Raw genomic sequence first — 25,563 nt, forward strand, 5'->3', positions numbered from 1 at the left:
TCGGGCTTTGCATCAGACTGAATAACTAACAATCCTTCCTGTCAATATATAATAATATATATTACACCAAATAATTCTGCTTTTCATTCAATTTTCCACCCTAACACAAACTTCTGTTTAAATCAGTGGGGATTACTTTGGAAGGACAAGGGTTTGATCATTTTGGAGATAACGAAGGAGTTTTCACGTCTTGGAAGAGTTATTAATATTAATAACTGTAAAACATCTTTTCTAAAGTGATTTGAGTGAAATAAATAAATTTATAAATATATATAAATAAATAGTTTGAGTTGAATAAATAAAGTAATCCGGGTATACATCTTCCTTTGCTTAATATAATGGGATATTCTTTTTTATTTTATGGTTCTGAATATTTCATTTAATTATTGCTATATTTCCCTGAATTGCTGCTAGTTCTTTGGCTGTTATACCAGTTCATGGAAGAAACCCCTTTATATTGTTCTTATAAGTCCCAGTATCATCATTTTTGCTAAAAGAAAAAATAGGTTGTTTCCTAAAATAAAGTCAGAGCTGTTTAAACTGCATGTAAGTTGATCATTTCTGACACATTTTTAAAATTTTGCCAGGGGATAATCTGCACTTCAGAATCAGCTGGAAGGGGCATCTGCCCTGTGTTAATTCAAACTTCAAGTCTCTAAAGGCTTGAAGCATTCAAGTTAATAACTTTCCCACTGACTTCATTGGGAGCAGATGCTACATGCTGGTTTAGTTTTACAGCTTCGGGAAAATATGCAACTTTTATTGTTTTACGGGTTGTTTCTTTTTTTGTCTACCTTTAAATTAAAACAAATTAAATTTTACAATTGGTCTTTGAAGTGAAATCTAAGATCCCAGTCCTGTAATGAGTTCCATGTGGTCTCATGCCACTCTTAAGAAACAAAAATTCCACAACTAAGATGTTTAAATTAAACTAGCCACTAGGAGCACACAGCAAATATTTCTTAAAAAGAAAACTCCAGTGCAAATGAATGGGAAGGCGAGATACCATTCCCTTCAAGGGGAGAGCGCATAAGCACTTTTAAAAAATAATAATACATAATAATAATAAACATATTGTGCAGTATAAAAATATTCTCTTATGCTCTTGCTGGTTAAATAAAATGTGGCAAAGCACCATTTGCAAGTATGAAAAGTAACAGTTACACAACATGCTGTGATGTGAAATTCTGCTAAACCAGAGGAAAATTGTTAATTACTTATTAATTAATTATTATTATTATTATCATCATTTATAGAGCAGATTTTGATCTGTAGCTCTCTAAGTGCTTTACGGAAGTAGGTAAGCAGCATTAGCCCCATTTTACAGTTAGGGAAATAGAGACAAAGAGGTGATAAAGTGACTTGCCAGAGGTCACATAGCAAGTCATTAGCAGAGCCAAAAATAGAATCAATGTTTCCTGACTTCTGGAGTGTTAGTTCTGTGTCCTAACCCCTAACCCCTGCTGCCTCTTCCCATCTGTCACTGAAGGCAGCTGTAGAATAAAAACTTAACCTTGATTTGCCTCAGCATTGCACCATAAAGTCTGTTATCAAGTGAGAGGTTCTCAGACCCACGGTCAATGTTAAGTACCAAACTGACTGTATAATGCTAAAATTCCAAGATACAACCATAGCAAATTAAATATGCCACATATACAGCTTTAATTCAGAGTGGTTGGTATGTAAAACACTAATGGCTCATAATAATAACTGCTTTCAATGCCACTATATGAAGAAAACATCATTAGAATTTTTAATAGTCTTAGATTTAAAACAAAATGTTTAAATTAGCTAGTAAACCTGTTCATGTAAAAAACATACCATCCAAATAAATGGGTAAAATTTTCAAGCTGTTAAATACCAGCGACAGTTTCTAATCCTCTGCTCACTTAATTCAATATTCCATTGAGAGGCACAGTACAGCATTTAAAGTGTCTGCTGCACACATGCTAAAGCCAGTAAGATTTTTAAAACCGACAGTGGTGACTGCTAAACAGTTCAGCTATCTAAAGAAACTCATTTCATTTACTCTTTATAAATGCCCATTAACCTCTCTACCATAATCGCTCCAGCCCATAAAATTTTCTTTCCAATTTCTGAGTGAGCTAGAAGATTCACAGAGCTTATTGGTTATAAGCAATGTCAGTGTCAGCAGATTAATTTTAAATGGCAATTGCTATGCTAATCTATTTATCCTTAACAGAAGAGTATTAGCCTTGCATTAGCAAAAGAAAAGTTGCCTGAGTTTCATATGATGGTTTAGAATACATAAGAATGGCCATACTGGGTCAGACCAAAGGTCCATCTAGCCCAGTATCCTGTCTGCCGATAGTGGCCAATACCAGGTGCTTCAGAGGGAATGAACAGAGCAGGGAATCATCAAGTGATCCACCCCGTCACCCATTCCTAGCTTCTGGCAAATCCCTGTCACCCATTCCCTGCCCATCCTGGCTAACAGCCATTGATGGACCTATCCTCCATGAACTTATCTAGTTCCTTTTTGAATCCTGTTATAGTTTTAAAGACACAATTTATGGCTTCAAAACACCTGCTAGTGAGAATATGGAGGTGTCTCTATATTAAACAAAATTAGTCATGGACAATAACAGGGAAACTCCATGGATGAGAACCTGGTACGTAGCTACCACCCTGCCCTGGTGATGATGCTGAAGCCCACTGACCAATGGGATGCTCCAAAAGGCACTGTGCCTAACTCAGGCTCAAGGCTTCCTAGAATTGTGGAAAGCACTGCTTCTCTGCTATCCCACACCCTCCTTTGAAAGCATGCAGCATGCGGTCTTGTTAGTTCTGGCCATAAATGGCCAGTCCTTGAGCTCCGTGAGCCCACAGAACACTTGTGTTCTATTGTTCCTTGTGCAAATCTTCCCCCTTCCACACCTGCATTGGAGCTGGGCACAATCTTGTTTTAGAAAGGCAGAGATCGTATGTACAACTGTGATCACAATGGACTACTTTTTCACAACTACAGTAAGATGGAGAACTCAGAAAACCCACTTTCTTCTGTATGTTTATTTGAAAACTTCATCTCACAATTACTATGCACCAGAGGTTCAATTCTGAAAGGTGCTGAGTACCCTTGACTCTCAGTGAAGTCAGTGTGAGCTGAGGGCACTCAACACTTCAGAACTGCATTCACTACTCCTTGCAAAATCAGCCCTATAAGAGGGAAGTGCTTTGAACATCTATCAAGATATTTCCTGTTCTTTTCAGGGGCTACTAAATTTGTGGCTAAATATGAAGATTGTAGGAAAACTAAGGAAAGAAATACAAATAAATGGTTAATCTGTAAAAGGGTTTATTTTCCAATGTGAAAATAAGGATTCTTGTGTAGACTCGTGTGTTTGGTTCTGCATTCGTTTTACAGTGTCCACACACACGCAAAACATGCATGCCTGAGAGTACCTTTAACACTTGTAAGGTGCTCAGATACCAGGGTGTTGAGCACAGTGCAAGCACCTAGACCAGGCCCCAATTCAGCAAGCCACCCACATTTCTGCTTTTCTTGAAGACTTTAATGAATGCTTAAGCATTTTCATGAATTCCTGAAACTTTGTTTCCTTACTGGGCCTCTGAATAAGCACTGTGGGTATTTTAATTCACAAAAATTAACAGTCAACATTTTAACAATATTTATAGAAACTTAAAAATGCAGACAGTTTGGTGCCATCAGCGGTATCTCTGTATATTGTAAAGGAAAGTAGATTCCATTCACAGTCAAGTAACACTTCCTGAATAAACAGCAATCTAAGAATTATAGAGTCTTTGAATAAATACAGATTCCCTGACATCATCATGAATGTTGGGCCATTGCCAACACCTGAAAAATTGATCAGTGTAAAAAATGGCTGATATTAACCTGTTGCCCAAGTAGCCACGTTGTCCAGATTTAACTCGGAAAGTGAAACTTTCCATTTATGGAAGCGGAGCCGAAAAATGTATACTTTTTTTTTTTAAAAGGCAAAATATGCCAAGCATAACTATGTGAACAAGTTTACAATCTAAAGGCAGAAGAGATGACAACAGAAATTAGCACAGTACAGAAGGAACAGGGCGGATAGTGGTCATTACAGCTAGAACATTTAACAGGACAGATGGTTTTCCAAGGGTTTTCCGAAGAAGGAACGGGGGATGGGGCACATATTAGTAGGCAGGCTATTTCAAGCATAAAGGTTGGCATGGAAGGATATGTCAGAAATATTGTGGCTCCAGGTTTGTGTTACTTGGCATCACTGTCTAGCTATCTGGCCATACTACTGTTTATCACCATGAAGAGCAACATGATACTCTATCCAGCAACAGAAATGTGTTATCAGCTAACACCCAAGTACATGGAATCTCAGGTATTTCTGGTGGGCAGGAGAGACAGATAAGCAGAAAGATGCCGTGCAGATGGATAGCATGCAGACCTTAGACAGGGGCAAAGGACCACTTGCATGACCAGCCCAAAAGATGGCACTCTCAGAACGGGTTTACTATTTTATTAGGCCCAAAGGTAGGCCTAAACATTCTGTAACAGGGTGGCTTGCCACTAAAGGGCTGACACTAGCCAATCTTGATTACAGAATGAGGCACACCTGGGGTGGATCAGGTAATTCCCTACAAAGAGCAACAGGGGCAGCAGTTCAAGAAATTGTGGCAGAGTCTGCACAGAGTGAGGACAGGGTCCTTCAGGGGAGACCCTGATACCAAAGTAGTTGCCCCTGGCAGGGAGGCCTTAGCGAGACCCTGTACAAGCAGTGAAGAGACTGCAAAGGCCTCAGGTAGGACGGCCTAGGAGGAAGAAGAGAAACCTTGTGTTGCGTGGACTTAGGAATGGACTTTGGGATTTTTAGTTTTATTTGCAGTTTATTTTCACCCAGTTCCCAATAAGGTGTATTTTTTACCAAGAAAAAGCCTGGGTGAAGTTTTATTTGAACACTCCAAGACGGAACACTGGCTACAAGGAGGCAGGGGCACATAGGGGGCATTTGACCCTGCTACACATTCCCACTCTACACGATTCCAGGAGGCTTTGGACACTACAGGAAATGCCTTTCTAAACTTTCCTCCTCCTCCAACGTCAGTATCACTACCTAACTCTACAACAAAACAACTGAGGGAGGCCTGACCACCACTTGAACAAGAATAATCAACAAAGGAATCCTAGCAGGGCACTGATGCAAAGCCTGAAGCCTTGACTCCAATTTGGGGTGGCAGGGGAAAGAGAGGTGAGAGAGGACATGGAACCAAAGACATTATGCCTCAGTCACCCCTAGACCAAACCTTGATCAAGAGAGGCACCTTTGTTTCCTGTTGGAGACAAAGGAACTTGACTGAGTGAACATGGAAAACCACCAAGGAAGGTGGTGGCTTCTTCTCTGATGCATAAGTTCAAGATGAAACCTCTCAAATCCCTGACTTTTGAAAGCTCCTCTGATTAAATAATTTGCTCAATGTAGTAGTTTTGTCCTGAGGATGAGCCATGGTCTAAGACTCTTTACTAAGATTCTTGAAACCTCAGCCAGCTCTCAACTTCACAAGGAAAGAAATTGGGGAAGTCTTAAGAATGCGTGGCCATCTAAATTTTATACCATGCTCATCACCCAGGGTCTGCTTCCACACCCCAAAAGAAACAATGGAACAGAATCAAAGCAATAATAAATGCCCTCAAGAGTTTCCTTTTAAGTTTACCATTTATATTACGGTAGTGTCCAGAAGCCCTAATCAGGATCAAGATTCTACACTGCTACCCAAACACATAACATGGTCCACACTCCAAAGATCTTACAAGCTAAGGAAGCCTGTGCAGAGGAAATATATACAATCTTTATATAGAGATGCAATTTTTCCCCTGATAATACTAAATATATGATATAAGTGCCATTTATTTTCATGGTTGATCTTTAACCCATCATTAACTGGCTAATGTCTTATAGGCATCATGGCAAAGAAGAGATTTGAAGGAGGAAAGTCCACTCACTATGAGACTGATCCAACTTCCATTAAGTCACTAGAAAGATTCCCATTGAGTTCAGTGGGAGTTGGATCAGGCCCTGTATTCCCTCATTAATGTAATTGTCTGAAACTAAAATAACACACATCAAGAATCTGGGAGCAATGATTTCTCTCTTTGTGAACACAATGCTTTCCTATTCATTTTGATGGTGACCACTAGAGACTCTTCATGGGATTACAATATCTCAGGGATCAGAAATCCCTATGTTTCAAGAAATAGCAGGTCTCTCAACATGACAAAATGTCTCAAAGGAAAAAATGTCTTGCTAATTTATATATATTAGAGGAAAATGTTGTTTGGCATTTTTCTTTCAGTTTTTTTTAGTGACTGTTTCTAAACAAATATATTTTCATTTAGTTATGGTTTGTGATTGTCATTTTATTTTTCAAAATAATTCAAAATTTTGAATATTTGTTTTCCTCCTTTTCGCCATTGACTGCAAAAAGTCCAGGGACAGGATGGGGAGGGAAGCTTGTTGGGTTTTTCCCCTTATTTCCCCCACACACACTTTTCTTTTTTCTTTTTTCTCTTTTCTACTCTCTAATTTTGCAACTTTTCTAAAGATGGAAAAGCTCTGAAGAGTGACAAAAGGAAAAATAACCCTAATTTTGCTGCTCTCTAACTTTTCAAAAGGTTAAGAACAAAATGTAAAGTTACTGGGTGGGAAAGTTACAATGTTTCATTTTCCCTTTTGTCACTTGCAACTTTTCTAAAGTTGAAAAATTAGAGTGAAATAAAGGAAAAAAGTGAAAAAAAATAAAGCCTAGAAATATTTCATTCTATTCAATTGAGTGACAAAAAGAAAAAGATACGAAGGTGAAAAACAAAGATCCAAAAATTTAAAATATTTTTTCCAGTTTTTGTAAACCAAAATGGAACAAACATTTTAATCCAAATCAAAATAAAAATGTCAATTCTAATTAAATGAAATGAAAATTTTGTTCCCATCTGAAAATTTCCCATGAATAATTTAAAATGAAAATTTGTCACTTGAAAAAGAATTGGGGGTGGGAAGAGAGGGGTTTTCATCCAGCCTTAGCTGTAATGCTTCCTAGGAGAGGAGGAATTGTATAGATAATCTTTTTTATTTCTATTCACTAGGATTCTTGAAGATCAAGGCAGATTTTAAAGACACTGGCTGGCCTTCTGTGATGTCTCTTATCATCACTGGTTAGTGATTATATAACTACAAACTGAGCAAAACAAACAAATAAAATAAATACAGGTAGCTAAAGAAAAGCATGTTACCTTGAAAGCCATACTTTCCAGCATGTACACAGAACATGTTAACGCAGTTATAATCCAGTAATTTGAGACGAGAATGTTTTGAATAAGTGGGTAATTGAGTTAACGGAGGCCTAAAGAAAGATTTCACACTCACATTCATATGCTAAAACAATTTAAAAATAGAGTGCAAGAACAGCCTGACTTCACTTTTTAATTTTAGCTGGGTGATGAGCGAGCCATAAAGACAGAGAGGCGCAGCAAAAATTTTTCTCAGCAAAGCGCTCTTCATATTTTTGTATGAAGGAAATGCAGCAGGTTCTATTAATAAACTGCTGTAGTCCCAGTTAAATCCGTACACCCTTTGAAGCAGGAAAAAGTTCTGGTTTACTTCCTTGGGCCATTCAAGCTCAAAGGCACACAAACCAGTCAGAGAACTTTCAGATACTATAGGCTGCTGAAAGGTTAACATTGCATGGGACAAGGGCAAATCTTTTTTTTCAGTTTTTCACTGAACCATATATCAATTTCTAACAAAACCAAGTAAAAAAAACTGACCTCTTCACCTATTTTGAGGAAAAGAACATTTCAGGAACAAACATTGGCATTGCATTCACATCCAATGATGCATGAAACTGTCATGTTGTGAATGCTGTGAGCATGTTGCATTCTCTTCCAAATTACCTATGCCTGACTGAATAGGATATAGGTGCATTTTACTTATTGCAGACTGTCTCACTCATTATTTAAATTGTGAGATTTTGATTAGCCTCCCATAAAGATACAACCAATTCCCTCCATTTTTTCTGGGGGAAAAAATAGTTTTAGTCTAATTCTAAACAATACGAGGAAAAGAAAACCCTTAAGCCAGAAAACATTTAATGACGTGAGCATAGGCGCCAACTCCGTGGGTGTTCTGGGGCTCAAGCACCCACACAAAAAAAATAGGGGATGCGCAGCACCCACAGGGTTGAATTAATTTTTTGTGAGCCCCGGCACCCAGACCGTGGCCCTGCCCCCTGCTCCACCCATGCTCCGACCTGAGGCCTCGCCCCTACTCAGCTTCTTCCTCCGGACGCCCCACCTGCTGCTCGAACAGAGGGGCAGGGCAGAGAGGAGCACCGACGAGCAAAAAAAAGATGGCACCTATGGACATGAGGAAAAAACCCATAAGAAAACACTGACTTGATTTAATTTCTGTATGATACCTAGGGTTTCCCATAGCCACAAAAAGCTGATGGACTTATTACTTCATCCATTGCCCTCTCTGATAGCCTTCCCCCACCGGTAATTTAGGGCAAGATAATCATCAAAATAAATTATTTAAGATTCATTTTTCCTCATATAATTCTTTTCTTAAGCAGGGACTCGTATCAAGCCAGATCCTATAAACTCTATCCTCAAGCAAGTTCTGGCATCCAAGTCAATGGGACCACTTGGACCCACTGTTGCCATTTAGTGCCAGATTGTAAACCCCTTACTCAAGCTGATGAGCACTTACTCAGTGAATAATCCTGTCACTCCATGAGGAGTCTCACTATCTCAGTGAGTAACTGCTCACCAAGGGGTTTGCAAGCTGGCCCATATTCACTTGCTTCCCACTCCTTCAGGGAAGAAACGGAGAGCTCGTCGCTTTATACTTCTTCCAGATTTTGACAGCTGTATTTGCTCATATCCATCTTCTTCACATCATTTTCTTATTCTAATACTGTTTTTTGGCTGATATATTTGCTAAAGTCCTACCTCATTTCTGTACAACACTACAAAGTTTCTATTATTTTGCAAATCATTGTCCCATAAAAAATGTATGAGCTTGGGGAGGTCTTCTTTCTTTCTGCCATCGGCATGGTTTCATGTGTTGGCGTAGTTCATACGAAAGCAATTCGTTTTGTTTCCTTTAAAACCGTTTCTCTTAAAGATTTATCTAGTTTAAGTGTCTGATATCATAACTGGCTCAGACACCCTTAGCATCACGTTTCTGCCACAAGAGCGGGAAGTTCTACTGGAGAGCTCACTGCCACAAATGGAATGCAAAGCCACTTGAAAGCAAGGACTGATGATGATGATGATTGATCCTATTTCGTTTATAATGGATGTCTATCAACCAAAGATGCTTCCTCGCAAGGAAACATTTTAAACCAACTTTTTCTGTCCCTCCATCAAGAGCACACTTTCAATGCGCATTTTATCATGGCTGACTGCATCACACAGGTTTTTTATTTACGTTGCAGCAGGACCCTTAGGGACACAATTTCAGGTTCTCTTAATATATAAATTTTAATGTGAATTCATCACTGGACAATTTTTTTCCAAATCAAAAATTTCAAAGTTGCCTGAGTTAATACCAGAGACCATTTTTCCTTCTTCCTGCCCCATTGATAGATAGTTTAGATATTGCCTTTAAAATTGTCTTCATGTATAATGAAATACAGAAAAGGATTTACTGATTTATGTAAGAGCTGCTGATTTAGCTTCCATAGAAAAGGCTGAAGGGGTTCAGAAGACAGGATACTGGGCTAGATGGACCCTTGGTCTGACCCAGTATGGCCGTTCTTATGTTCTAAATTTGGATATAGTCAGTCAAAAATCATTTTGCATTACATTTAATTTCTCTTTGTCCAAACCCAAAGAGGGAAGGGAGGAAATATTCCTTACCTAGGGCAGCGATCACCTTCCTACCCCTTCTCCTATACTACTGAGCAATCACCGCTCACTCCCACAAGGAAGTGCACCAGATTACATCACATGGCAAGTCTAACGTTCACTCAAGATTTGTCAGGAGAGAAACCACAGCACTTTTTATTCACTACCTGAGCACTCAGCTCATTCTGAGTCTGCCCAGGCTTCTGGAACCAGTAGCTCATGATCCAAAGGCCAGTATAGTCAAAGGGAGTCTTTCCACTGACTTCACTAGACCCTCAATCAGGCCCCTAATTTACCTGGGGTGTTCTCAGAAGCTTGATACAGGCAACGTCATAGCCACTCCTATACTAGTAGTAACTTGTCTGTTTCCAGCTGCGTTGGTGTACTGATGTCGATCTGAGCCATGGTTTTCAATGTCTATCATACTAAAAGGCTTGTTTCATTTACCAGCCTTCCACTTGCATTTGCAAATCTACCATTGCTTTTATGTTTGTACAGCGCCTGGCACAAGAAGATCCTGGTCCATGACTAGGGCTCCAAGGTGCTATGGTGATACAAATCACAAACAATAAAAGTAACTGAAGTCTTGCTGGAAGTGCCTGTTGGCACCTGTGCTAGGATGCCAGTCCTCCTCTTAGAGTTTAGTGGTCACCCGTATACTTGCCAACTTTGCTGCAGATAAATAAGTTTACCTCAGTATTTGCCATTTAAAATAACATCAGGAAGTCATGTGTTTCTCAGTCTAACTGGACCAGATGTGGATCTTCATCACATTTAACTTTAAGAAACTTTTCCCTGACTAAATAACTCTCTCAGCCATCGTGTGTGTGTATTGTCGGGGAGAAGGTGGGAAGTGGGAGGTGATGTGCTGCAATTCTCTATGGAAACTTGAGAACTGGGGTCCATTTGTCACTAATTGGATCCTCTGACATCCCATACTTTGCCCACTGCGAGTCAATATGGGTCAAAATTGCCATTCAACAGTTTGGTATGGACAGCAACTTCCAATTTAAAATTGACTGGCAAAAGATATGCAGATAATGTAGTGGTATATTTGTAATGAGATATCTCTAACAGTGGTCAGCCACATCAGACTTCCAACTAAAGCTGAGAACGCTAAATATAACAAACTTTAAACTACAATTATTATAGTGGTGCCTGCCAGCATTACTGTCAAGCATCTAATGGTCCATCAGGGATTTGTAGATCAGCTGTGAAAATTTACTCAAAGCTAAAACTTGCCAATCAAATACTCAGCCTTGGGACATTGTTACCAACTCTGAATTAATAGTGCTTTAACTTGAAGAAATGGTAAAGCAAAAACTTTTGTTTTCAACGCTACAAATAAGAGAGGTGTTCAATTAAAACACATGGGGGGGGGGAAATCTCTTACATTGACTACTATTAAGTCAATAAGCAATATGGGTGAAGTCTTAGCCCTACCTGTTAAAAGCCCTAGTAAACAATTGTTCATACACGAGGACAGGTACAAGGTTTCTTTACATCTGTAGCAGGGAGCCAGTCAAAAGCTGTACAACAAAGCAGAGGATACATTAGCTTTAAAGGAGAAAATTGTTTTTCCTTATTATAATGGAGTTCCCTCTTTGGTTTTTGAAGAAAGCAGCTGTCGCTTTGTTCTCTACTGTCGTCACATGACAACGTGAATTTTGCAACTCAGCCTCCAACCCCACAGGTAGGTTTTGCATTGCAGTAGTAGCCAGAGCCCCCAGTTAGGGTCAGAGCCCCATGGGATTAGGCGCTGCACATATGCGCAGTAACAGACAGTACCTGCCCCAAAGATCTTACAGTCTATTTTAACACAAGATGCAACAAGTGGGTGTAGCGAGTAACCAAAAGGAACAGGAGGAGGAGGAGGAGGAGAGAAACAGTAACAGGAGTGTTTGATTTCTGAGGCTAATTGAGTGCACAGCTGGATGGTTCTCAAAACATTAAAAGGTTGTTCTTGTTTTCAGTTAATAAATAAACTTCCGTAGTCAGTGTGGCCCCTGTTCCTAGCTATTCCATCCTAGAATAGCTGTCACCCTTCCTCTCCCTCCAAATGGGGCTTTTGGATCACTGGATCTGTGTAAGCAGGGACCTTATGTCCTCCCTCCGGGACTGTCCCCAGTCAACTCCACGCTGGCCTATATGGCGTCTGAGCAGAGACCCCATGCAGTCTGCCCATCTAGCCCCTACCATGGTGCTTGAGAGGCGTAGAGGGAATTGTATGGTCCTGACATGTGTCACTCAGAGGGACACTTCCTTCATGCAGAATGAATTGGAGAAGAATTTTTTTAATGATCTCACACAGCAACACCGTGAAATCTTCATTAAATGATCAACATCCCACTCCAGTTTTTGAAACCTCATCAATTCAAACTGCCACAGCTTTACCTTCTGCTAACGCCAAGTATTCAAAAGTCATGAATTAGACCACAAAAAAACATGAGATATGCTTAAAATCATGAGGTTTTCAAAAATAAAGGTTGCGTTTTTATTTGCCTTCTGTTTTTTTAATCTGTAGGGTTCGCACTTTGTTCACACTACAGCCATGAGAACCAAACAACTTTTTTTTCCCCAAAAAAAGAAACCTGACATTCTCAGGAGCTGAGGTTTTAAGCAAAACACCACAAAAATGCAAGATTTGTGATAAAATTGTGCAGTGTTACCAACAGTATTTGCTTTCTAATGCATAGCTGAGTTATAATAGCATGACAATGGATCGGGTGAGAAGTTTTAAATTCTGTAATTGCTTATTTTTATGTCTGCAGTCAGATAGCTATCATCCTTAATGTGGAGAACCTTGGGATGTGGCAGTTTATCGAGACTGGACACCTGTCTCAGCCCATCCCTCACCTGTTTCGAAGACAACATTGTATAGATTTCTATTTTAATTAATGTTGGACCCGGTGTAGTATCTCCTCCCAGATACCATGCCCCTTTAAAATAGGATGGTACATGGTTTAGATGTTTCTTTCTTTGGCCTCTATTGTATATTTATCAAGTCTTTGTTATTAATTATTATTGTATTTAAGTGTTTTTGTACCGCAGCTCCAGTGCCTTCAGAGGGAAAGCTTAATGGTAATATTCAGGATGCTTTGTGAGGTTTGCGGAGAGGATTGGAGCCCATAAGTAACCCTCATGTGTGTGAATAAGGCTTTGCAAGATCAGGCTCATAGTCTGTATACTATATCCAAAGAGGAAATAAAGTTGAACTGTCCACATAAGGCAGGAATATGTAAATTACAAGAAAGCTGTTGTTTTATTCTGCATAAACTCATACTTGGGACATCTAAAATGCAACCATAAAATGAAGTACAAAGAGTAAAATTATTCTATTTTACTTTCAAACAAGTTCCGTCCATTTTATTCTCTAAATAGAAATTTAGCTTGGACAATAATGATGAATAGTCTTCTGGAACAAAGTTCAGTTTATTGAAGACATACTGTTCTATGGTTTGTAGAAGTTCCCCTCTTTACCTCCGCTTTTATTATTAAATATGAAATAGGTACATATTTGGCACATTAAGTATACAGAGGTGACAAAATACACTATTATGTTCAAATTGTCTACCAGTCCAAAGATTAGGCTATCAACTGAAAGTGTATAGTTTTTAATCACTATTGACTTTGAATCAAGAGCTATAGAATTTTTTTTTTAAATCTGTTCTGTCTACAAACTTCTTTGTCCATTATGCCAACAGGGCTACTAAAACCCATCTTAGTGGGCCATGGGGAAAACATGCAGCCATGGTTCACTAGTGAATATTTGAAAAAACTCCTTGCCAGGACATGATCATTAACATCAAGGGGAAAAAAATCACTGACATAAAGTAAGCAGTTCAAACTTAATAGAAGAGGTTAACTACATGGCTTCCTAAAATGTTTAGCCTCATGACACATTTCAAGAACAGCCAGCAATGGACATCAGCAGCAGGGTGGGCCTGTTTAAAAGACAGTAACGTAAACTGCAACGTAAAGTAATGACCTTAAATGAAGTTGTAAACAGAGGAGAGAGCATGATGCTCAGTTACTGGCTGGCAGGAGGGTGGAAACCGTGGCTGACCTTGAAAGAATGAACCAAGTGACTGGGTGGCGAAAGAGTAGAGCACAAATGGATGGCTCACAGTACATGGATAGCTACGGTGTGAATTTTCAGATGTGTTAATGGACGAGTTTAGGTAGGTAAGAGAAGTCAAGAGCTGAGAAATATGCTGCCTCTTTTACTAATATTTCTCTGCTGTTTTAGGAGACGAAAGAAACCCTCTCACAACTTCAGCCCCAATCTGAGATATGTATAATCTTTAACACCAACAAACTTATGTTGGGAAAATGCATATTTAGACAATATTTCTGAATTGGCCTCCAACATAGTCATCCATGTTGAGAAGGCCGAGTACGTAGTTGTGAGAATAAAGCTACTCATGTTTAATTTATGGATAATGGAGGGAATTTCTCAAACAATTGCTCTATACTATAAGTTGTCAGCACTCAGTTTACTTCCAAGGAGAATGGGCAGTAGGGAGAAAGAGAATGCAGTATCCTGCATAGTATTAAAGAAATATACTGTATTTATTTGATATGCACGCTCACAGATTTAAAAACAAAAGTTATGTTTTTAAAATGTAATGGTCTCACAACAACAACAAAGAACAGTCCATTTACAAATAGTCAGTATAACGAATCATACAAGTATTACTGAACGAGAAAGTGACTTCAATGCACTTTCCCCTAAAGAACACTACCTTTAAGTAGATACAGTTGCCTGTAAATAATGCTTCTTAGTGTGGAAAATAGATTCTGTTGTTTTCTCAGGTTACTGGTGCTCTTACATGTAAGACATACAAAAACCCACACTGGGGGGGGGGGGGAAGAGGCGATTTATTAGCTCAATAAAGGAAGACTAAACTGCCAAGTTACTCATCGTACTTAGACCTGTAAGTAGTTCAGTATTCCCCAAAATACGATACAAACGTTAAGAGAAAATGCATACTCATTATCAAGGCCCTATGTCCTAGAAGACATATTGGTCTTGAATTAAGTAGATCTGCCCCTGAATCCCACACCCTATCACAACATGCCTCCCCACTGTTCAGTAGACTCAAAACCAGTAATCCTTGGTGATGTTATATTCAGGATATTTTACACTGCTACCAAAGTTTCAATATGCTGCACATTTTTTGTATTGAAAACAAAAAGCTGCAATGTAGGTATCTTGGGGAGAAGCTGGAGGTTTTGACAGCTAGGTAGGGAACAGCTGGGGTTTTGGGCACCTAGAATGCAATCAGAGTTGGGGGGAAAGAGGGTTAAAATTCCTCTTCTCACATCCCACTTCACTCATCCCCAGTATATGCAGGACATCCTAAACTGAGGAAGGAGTACGTAATCTGGGTATATCAATTAAAAAGGATCAGCAGTGAAATAGTTACCCGTATCACCATTTCAATTATCAATAGGCTGCAGAGTTAACACCACACTGATGAAAGTCAACCTTTCACTCCTCCTAGAGCTACAGATGCAAGCTGTCTGCAGACTCAGGCAGACATCCCTGCAAGCTTTTACATTTTAGTGGCTATCCTCACAACCACCCATAAGGGCGAAAAGTTTTTATTTGTGTAAATTATAGCTTAGATTCTGCAGCACCGTTTTGTGGCAAATTCAGAAAGAATGCCAGTTATGGTGCAATTTATATGTCCATGTAATATCACTGTACATTGGGCCCATGGTCATTGTCAACCTAGTTGGCCTAACAATATGCTTATGAAGGAAAACTAAATGACAAAGTTAGCCCCTTTGAAATCTTTTGACTATAAGAGATAAATGGATGTGGTCTGCTTAATAGGTGTTTAAAGATAAAAATCACTTTTAACCTAATGGTCTGCATATAGTCTAAACTTCTCTATGCAATAAGTCTGCCATGAAATAATAGCCTCTGTACATTATAATTATATCTACCCCCTAATCAAATAATACACTACAAAAGCATTAAGCTGTTTCCCGCAGTACGATGCAAAATGCATATAATTCGCATTTGTTCTAACAACAGGCAGGAGGAATTTGTGAAATAGACTGTGCTTGATCCAGAACAAACAAGATATTAAAAGTTTCCACAATACAAGGATTGCTAGTTTTTAACCACAGCATAAAGTGACAGTTTCCCATTGATAGGTCATTAGTGTGATATAAAGAAAGCAGGGGCAGAGGCTAGATCAACTGTGTCCTTAAATCAAGTACAAAATGTTACAAAGAATGAGGGGGACGAAAGCAAGGGATATATACTCAGGGGGACGGGAGAGCATGACAAAATGTCTAGCTGGAAAACAGATGAAAAGAATTCGTTAGGATAAAAAAAAAATCAAGGTAATATTTGCAAAGTGCATAAAATGTTTCAGTCCAGTATAGTGATTGTTGCAAATAATGCCTCCATTTATTCCCCTCCCAAAACACATCTGCGTAGTCCTGTATACATACAAAGTGTAATGTTAATTTTCTTTAAAGTAACTACTTCTAATTATTGTTTTGACAATTCCTTAGAAAGGAGTCTTTGCAATACTGAATCAAGGCTGAATTTGTCCCCACACATTGGCTCTTAATACAGGAAAGAACAAAGATAAGAATGCAGTATAGTCGTTTAGCAGTAGCGTCAATATGCAAGCTTATACATATCTACTGCTTTGAGCATTTGCATTCACAATGCCTGTAGTGAGAGCTGACTGCTTAACGAAGACAAACATTTCCCAGCCTCCTCACTGATGGGAACAGTAGTATTGAATTTCCAATAAAAAAAGAACTAGATCCACTCAATTTAGTACCAGTAAGAAGGAATCCACTCCCATGTGTTGTGTTCCATAAACCACCAATTACTTTGCTTATTTCCTTATCCTGCTCCTGAAGCACAGATTCATTTCACTTTCCACTGAAGTCTCTGGCACTGTAACCAGGGGCACTGCCTGCTATCCAGGCCAGCTGCAGCTCAGCAGAATTTTCTCCATTAAAATCTTCCAAACAAGTTTCATATTTGCAGGGTCATCCAAAATTGGATAATGACCGTAACTAATCATAAAAGTTAGATTCAATGGGATATTTGTGCACAGGGGGATATTTTCATGCTTATTAAAAAGCATAGTTCTGCTTGGTGTCCCACTTCTGTCTCCACCTCAATACTCCCTCCTCAGGTCCTAAAACCTATTGAGTTCATCCCAGGACAAAACTCTGTTCAGTTTTATTATGTAGCCCACAGGAAAATTCCTGGATAAAAAAAAGATTCTGTAGTCCAGACAGTTATATTATTAAAATAATGCCATCAACTTAAAAAAAAAATATCACACTTTATGCCTGAAAATATTTTACCTACTATTGGCAGTAACACTTAAATTGACTAGAGTAGAGAAAAAGAAATCTCTATTTTTCAGTTTGCTTACTCTGTGCGTTTGACAGCACCTCGTGTATAGTCAGTTTCACTGTTTCCCATGTACAGTAATCCACACAGTCACAGGGGAGAGAAAAATATTTTCAGTAGGAAGTTATAACTAAGCCACAAGCACTGACAGGTGGACTCCAGGGCACCAATAGTGCCTGAAACAACTTTTAACTCTTTTTTTTTTTTAATACAAAAAACGGATTTCAAATTGAAGTGAAGCTTTAAATAGTTTTTTCATTTTGCACTTAATTTGTGATCCACATTTTGAATCCTGAATTGAATTCTAGGCATTGTCTGAGAAGGGACTCGTTGTTTATATAGTATCAGAAAGGCACGAGGCACTTCATAGTCCTGCAGAATGTAAAAAGACAACATACAAACAGCAGATGGGAGGACTAGGGTGATGTAGTTTAGTAAAGCTCTGCTTAACACCACAATGCCAGTTTTGCTTGATCTAGTTTTTATATTTCCTTTCCAATTTTGTGTTAAGATTTCCTGGTGAAGAAGGCTACAGTAATTTTTTTTCATTTGGGGCTGAGGGAAAAAGCAAAGAAGATCACATTGTTATAATTGGCATTAACTACACTGTGATGGTTTTGTTAGGTAGGGGAAAAGAGAAATGTAAAGAATCAGATTAATTCCTTTTTTAAAAACTGTCATTTAAATCTGCATATAAATATGGAAAGCCTAGATCTATAAGAACAAAGACAATAAAAACAGTTTTTCTCCTAAAGTACCATTGTTAAATAGCAGCTATGCATGCACTATATGTAAAAAGCTATTTGCCATGACTAATGGAGTATATCTAATATTTTATCTCTCATGTGAGTCCAAAGAGTCCTATTGTTGAAAAAAATTACACTTATCAGCAAAAAAACAAAAACAAACAAAAAACCCAGTAAGCTATATGAAAACTTGATGCTAACATTTAATTTTTAAAATAACAGCTAAAAACAGATTAATTAGATGTATCCTTTTCCTAATTTGGGAACAAGAGCTATTTTAGGATATAAGGCAAGGAAGCCACTCTTGGATCTTCCAGGTCTTTGAATAGACACATTCATCCCGCAAATGAACAGGAGTACTTGTGGCACCTTAGAGACTAACAAATTTATTAGAGCATAAGCTTATGCTCTGAGGAAGTGGGCTGTAGTCCACGAAAGCTTATGCTCTAATAAATTTATTAGTCTCTAAGGTGCCACAAGTACTCCTGTTCTTTTTGCGGATACAGACTAACACGGCTGCTACTCTGAAAATTCATCCCACAGTATGTTTTCCTTCAGTGCTTGTTTTTCTCCCAACTAGATTCCTTATTTAAGATGTAGGGAGTGAAGGAATTCTGAAAATTTTCAACACCAACATATGTATCCCTAAAACTGATGAGTACTTAGGCACAGATGTTGGAGATTTCATCTTCCTTCCAAAACATTCAAAACATGACAGTGAGGTAACAATTTGCCTTAGAAAGAAATATTTGCTTTGTTTTTGTCTCATTATTTTAGATGTCTTAGGTTGCAAAACAGATGCAATGAGCCTATGTCAGTATCTACCGGAGGCTACAAAACCGCGCCATTTTTACTAGATATTATTATATCCTGGACAAATTATTAACACTGCAAGTGTGCAACTAATCATTTAAAATTTTCAATGCATTCAATTACAATTAATGCCCTCAACTGTGTATTTACTCACAGCTTTTTTTAAACTAAGGTTTTTAATACAGAATTCAACCTGCATTTCATGAAGTCTCTTTATATTTAAGGTAATAACGCTAATCAGTCTTTTCTCAAAGTTATTTCTAGCTAGTTGTTCTATTACACACCAGTGAACCATGCATGTTGGGAGCCAAAGATTTATCAGTACAAGTTTTTGCTTCTTCTTGATTCTTAAGCATTCCCACTCAACCTAAGAGCAGGTGATACAGAACAACACTGAACCACGGGCTAAAAATTGATTTTGCACTGTGTGGTGCAACATCTAAAATATAAAACGTGTTTTGTAAAGTGAACTTTTCTAGCAAAAAAGAATAAAGAAGTTCAAACAGCTCCTTAACATTATTATGCATAGAATAGCTATTTTAGGTATTTTACAGGTTTCTAATATTTATTTGTTTGTACACTCCCTAGTATAATTGGCAATTAATCTCTGTGGTCCTTAGGCACTACCACAGTAGAAACAGAATATAATAAAATAATAATAATTAATAATTGCTACTAATATTAGAATTTCCCTTGTTTCCTTTCCTTAGCTATCTGGTTTATTTTATAAACAAATATATGCATTTTTAAAATTAATCTTCAAAATAATATCAGTTCACGATACATTCCCCCCACAACACTGATCTCATAATCCGATGGCGTTGACCTCAAAGCCAAATTTTATTTCCATGGAATAAAAAGTCATTTCCCAATGCAACTAACTAAATCATGCTTATGTTTGCAATTTTAAGCTTTCTATAAATCTCTTTTCAGGCTCTTTATTAGTCAAGACCAATGATGTTTTCAGAACTTAGAATTATACACCCGAGTGTAGACAGCATACTCTACAGTACTATGTATCTTATTTCATTAATCATGTCTAGGATCAGCAAGAAACCTGAAATACCTTAATTACATTTTATGAAAGTATTATGAATTTAAGATGGAGAACCATTTTTAAAAATCCTTGGAAATAAGAAAGTTAGTTTATTATGCAACAAAGAGACCTGTGGCACCTTATAGACTAACAGATGTATTGGAGCATAAGCTTTCATGGATGAATACCCATTTCATCAGACGCAACATGTATTCACCCACGAAAGCTTATGATCTAATGCATCTGTTAGTCTATAAAGTGCCACAGGTCTCTTTGTTGCTTTTTACAGATCCAGACTAACACTGCTACCCCTTAGTTTATTATGTTCACATTGCAAGAGTTTAACAAAGATACTTTGTGTCAAAGTATCAAATCTCCAGTTCTATTAACTTTACTCAGAATTGCCTAACAGATTGTTTATTGTAAATGGTTACCAAGTTACTCTTGTAAAGTGTTATTTTAAAATATTTTCAATAATCCCATCTTTATTTCACTAAAGTCTGCAATAGCTTCTAACACTTATAGGGGCCAAGAGAGCCAGAGCACTTAAAAATAAATCTAATAAATAGAAGTAACAAAATGGAAACAGCCCACAAAAAACAGTAATAAAAATAAATTATATTCTGCATTAGGCCAACTAGAAAATTAGCATCTAATCTAAGAAGCTTTTTTTTTTTTTTTTTTTTTGCTGCGGATTGGAAAATAAAAACAAAAGTCAAGCAAATGTTTTAAAAGGGCAACCATGAAATGCAGAACTCGTCTGAGGAAAAGAAAAATTCCTATAAGCAGTGAACTTTTCTAGTTATGAATCAGCAATTCTCTTTCCTGCAAAGAATAACAAATGACCATTTCCTTGTTTTAAGGCATCTTGTTTTGAGGCTCATTTCTGTCCTAATTTACAGTTCATTTAATTTACATTAAAAAGCTAATTTGATACAGCATTTTTAAGATGTACCATTATATTTGTTATCTTAAATAACCAACATGTGACTCAAATATTCCGTTTATAAAATTAATTTCCAAATATTCCTCATGCAACAAAATACAATTTGCCATTATTTCCTACTTAATATACTTCATGTGGGAGTGCACTAACTATAATGTAAACATGGAAGCACAGATTAAATTATGGAGCACAGTTACAAAATAACGCGATCAAGTTGCAGTGCCTTAGATAGAGATGTTCGACATTTGCCATTTTACGCCATGCTGCCATGATACAGAACAGTTGACGCACACCAAGTTCTTTAAATTGTCTTCTTAAAGATAGACTTGAAGGAAGACTCACATTTCAATTTTTACACAGAATTTGCCATCAGAAACGATTATCAAAAATGTGATGATTATTAAAAATGTTTTAAACAAAAACCAAAAGGATGGTCATGAAACACCTTGACGTCTTCACCTAGCTAACTTTTGTGTTATGTGCTATATAAAATCTTGATAAACAGTAAGATATTAGAGCCATCTTTAGAGACAGTCATTTAAAAGTTCAGACAGACTATGTGATGGTTTAGGAACAAATTTAAGTGGCTTGTAACAGGATTACAATTTATGTATATGGTAGCTCTTCAGTTACCCAGCAGATCTAGATGATACTGATATTATATAAATACTATATTTCTGTATTTTATAAACACTAATATTTCAAACTGAAGTTCAGTTTCTATAAGAATAATTGAACACACATACCAAACATGGGAAAGTTTCATATATAAAATTATGCTGCCTGCTTAAGAACACACTGTCAACTTTTAGTACCACAAAGTAAAGAGACATCTTGGAGAGTCTGCTTTCATACACATTTTAAAATTAAATTAAATACACAGATGTTCAATCTAAAATAATGTTCCATATGTTCTGTTTACAATAAACATTGTTCTGTTGAATATGTTGGGGAAGGAGGTTGAGAGTGTTTGCTCTGTAGACTTAATCTTGGTCATATAGTAATATTTAAAGAAAATATGTTCACTTACTGATAAAGTTCTACAAATACCAAGTTTAACTAGTAAGCTAGTATTACTTTACCATGCATCAGACTTTGTTTGGCCATACCAGAGATTTACTTGACAACTGAACACAAGAACTTAATACCTATTGTGGCCTGGACCAGTATGTCAAAATGTATTTTTTAACATACGCTAATGCTTAACGCTCAACCTCTTTTCTAATCAACAAAGCAAACAGCAGATCTTAAAACAAGAGGGGACTAATCTAACAGCTCCCAAATCGATATTTACTAGTGTATTTTTTCTGCCAAAATACAAGTCCAGATTTTTTTTTAACATAAAACTATGACCAAAGCAAACAAACAAAAGTTAGATAGAGAACATATAATTTAATTGCATCAGTACAGTATCACTTTTTATATAGTATTCATATTTCATGTACTAATTACAGTGCATTTAGTTAGTCTTTAACCCTCTGGTTTAACCCGACAGAAAATAGTTATCACTCTTAAGCAACTGTATGTGTCAGGGTATTTCTTCCCCTTTTGAGAGAGAGAGTAAAAAAGTAAAATATCATAAGGTTTTTTATTACCATTATTACACTGATAAGAGCGAGGGAGAGTCTTTTATGCATGGGACTGATAAGTTTTCCTTACTATTCGTATGTCTTGTCTGTACCAGCACAATACTGACTCCGCTCATTGTAGGCCTGATGACTATCACATTTGCAGCCAACTCATGGGAAAATAACTTTTGTTTATGAATTTTGCTGAACGCAACAACAAACAACAGCCGCCGCAAAAGCAAAAACTTTTCAGAAGCGTCCAACTACAATTTACCATGAAGTGAAATGGATTATAACGGACCCAATAAATACTCTGAACATGGTTGAGCCCCTGTTTAAAAGGAAACTCAGCCGAGCACCAGCAGCAAAACTCAACCTGGCTGCTAAACCGCTGCTGATCCTTGTAGGGATGACTGTCTGTAAATCAGAGGGGCAGAATTTTCCCTAGTTTGTCCTGGGGCTCTGCCTAGGGCCGAGAGGGTGAAATTTGGTACCTAAATTAGGAGAGTGGAAAACAGCGAGAGCCGTTTAAATCCCTTAGCTAACGGACCCTTAAGGATTTGCATGCTCCAGACCTGCCAAAGCAACCCGGCTAGAAAGACCAATTCATCGGGGAGGGAGATTTTGCCACAGACCCCCGTGCGCTGCACTGCCAGTGTGACCCCGCCGGCGCAGCGGGGAAGGGGAAGGGGAGCAGGAGCTGCCCAGGAACAAGGGCGAAGTTTGACCCCGCTCCGGCTCCAAGCCTGGGAGTCACTAGCGCGCCTCTTACTTTTGGATGAGTTGGGGCAGACGGGGCGGCGGCTGCATCCCTCTGCTGGAGGCCGGGTGGCCGGGGGCCGCGTTGCGGGCATCTCGGTCGGGCTGTTCAGAGCCGCTGGGGTCCGGGGCCTGATTCATGGTGGCAGCGGGGACCATTCAGCCAGAGCCTCCCCCAGCCCCCTGGAGCGATGGGGCACCGCGGAGCGCGCCTCGGAGCCAGCCCGGGGTGGGCTGGGAGGAGGGAGGGAGCAAAGCCTGGGGGCTGGACAGCCCGGCCCACGGGAGCCCGGAGCGGGAGCCACCCCCCGGCCGGCTAGGAGGCTGTGGCGGCCCTATGGGGGGCGGCCGGCGCCTGGGGAGCAGCATTTATGACGATGACTGGCACAGCGGAGCCAATGGGAGGAGCAGCCCCCCCGCACGCGGGAGTCCCCGGCTGCTGGGGGGGCGCAGTGAGCCGGGAACCCCCCCTTCAACCTCCCTCTCGGCCCGGGGGGGCGCAGTGAGCCGGGACCCCCCCCTCCATTCCCCTCCCGACCCGGGGGCGCAGTGAGCCGGGACCCCCCCCCCTCCATTCCCCTCCCGACCCGGGGGCGCAGTGAGCCGGGACCCCCACCCCTTCCGTCCCCCTTCCAGCCTGAGGGGTGCTGTGAACCAGGACCCCCTTCTATCCTCCTCCCGGCTTGGGAGGTGCACCGCACCCACTCCTCCCCCCAGGGCTGCTGGAACAATTGTTATAGTGGGGGTGCTGGAAGAGGAAGCGATGCATTTGGTACTACCTTCAAGCCATGGGGTGCTCCCCCTCCCTAATTCTAGCCCCCCCCCCCAACTCTCCAATCCTTTGGGGGCAGCAAGTCAGATCCATCCCCTCTCTATTCCTCCAGCTGTCCTCTCACTCCCTTCCCCATCATCCCCCCCAGCTACAGGGGCAGGGGGAGTAATGCTCCACCCCCCTCCACAGCCCTGAGCTTCCTCCCCATCTCCTAGAAGAGATGCTGCCCTGTGCTGCCTCTTCCCTGCCCACCCCATTAGTGATCTGCCTCAGCAGTAGCTGGAGCTCCCTGGAGCTCTCCATCCTCCCTCCCCCAGAGAGCCTGCAGCCCACTACCTTTCCTCTGCTTTGTTCTCCTTCTTCTTCACAGATGCAGGAGGAAACCCGCTGGTGGCTTCTGCAGGAGAACTGATTGTTTCTCTGGGCCTCAGGGGTACCTCTGTCTGCCTCTTACTTGGGGTCCTGATATCCTGTAGCAAATTATATATTTTTCATCATTATTACAGTAGCACCCAACTGTTCTGGAAGTTGTACCTATATGTCTATAGAAAGGGAATCGCTGCCCCAAAGAAGCAATTTGACCCATATTTCTACAATTATACAAAGCATTTCAATGCAATTGTAAGATTTTGCATCCCAGATTAGTTGCTGTCATCTCTGTCCTTTATTTCCTAGAAGCACAGGTGGGGACACTAATGGAGCTCCAAGCAAAGAATCCATTTCCTAATCCTTACAAGTTTGAAGGGTGCTAACTGTGTTCTTGAAGCCTAATTGACCACAGTGACAATCTATCTCCCCCCTCACCTTTATTACTGGTGCCTTATTTGTGGCCATCGGTCAGTGGTTTGGTATGGAGGGAGGGACAGGTTTCTGCTGCTGGCATACAGCTGTTCCCTGTGCCCAAAGAAAATGTAGTGAGCTTCATAGTCCTCTCTTCTTTTTGTGATGGAGCCCAAGAAAGGAAACCCAGCTTAATATTTTATCTAACATACCAGCACTTCCATAATGTAGTTCTATCAAGGATCTAAAAGTGCTTTACAAACATTAAATTTCACACCTCTGGGAGGGAGGGAAGTGTTAATATCATTTTACCCTTTACCAATAATGTACACCTGGAAATAATAATCTGTTGCATATGGCCCGTGTCATGTGTTTATAAAATAGGAGAGGATGATTATGCACCAGCCAGCAATGTCATCACTCTCCTTTGCTAGTCACGAGTTATGGAGTCATCCCTAAAAGAAACTCACATTAGGGATCACCCAAAGAGTGTATTTTTACTGAGTGATTGTATAAGTTATGGCCCACAACCTTGCAATCACTTAAGCACATGTGTAAGTGTTTGCAGGATCAGGGCCAATTTAGCAATAACTTTACCCACCCCTGCTTTAATGCAGGAATAGCTATTAGAGAAAGAGTTAACGCATGCTAGTGTGATATGAGATATAGGTTTAACTTGCATACATTTTGATGGACACATTATTGATGAGTGGGAAAGCAATGAGTGAATTATGCTGCTTATTCCAAATGAGTGCTATTAAAACCTTTAACATACCCCCAGCTTCATGCTTTTTGATATATACCATATATATTACAGAGAAACAGAAAAGGGGTACTGGTTAGGGACTCTTTCAAGGGGTT

The 25,563-nt window shown here is 39.3% G+C and overlaps 1 protein-coding gene across 2 annotated transcripts in view; it reads right to left on the reverse strand.

Annotated features, from left to right (window-relative positions):
- The window catches only part of RBM20 (RNA binding motif protein 20), a 168,753-nt gene extending 145,293 nt beyond the window's left edge, over positions 1-23,460 (reverse strand). For both annotated transcript variants that reach the window (XM_054036169.1, XM_054036167.1), the window contains exon 1: positions 23,164-23,460. In XM_054036169.1, the coding sequence (XP_053892144.1) occupies positions 23,164-23,309 (146 nt within the window). In that variant the 5' untranslated portion in view covers positions 23,310-23,460. The remainder of the gene's footprint in view (positions 1-23,163) is intronic.
- Positions 23,461-25,563: the final 2,103 nt, after the last annotated feature.

This window comes from Malaclemys terrapin, chromosome 7 (assembly GCF_027887155.1).
Source record: "Malaclemys terrapin pileata isolate rMalTer1 chromosome 7, rMalTer1.hap1, whole genome shotgun sequence".
Lineage (NCBI taxonomy): Eukaryota > Metazoa > Chordata > Testudines > Emydidae > Malaclemys > Malaclemys terrapin.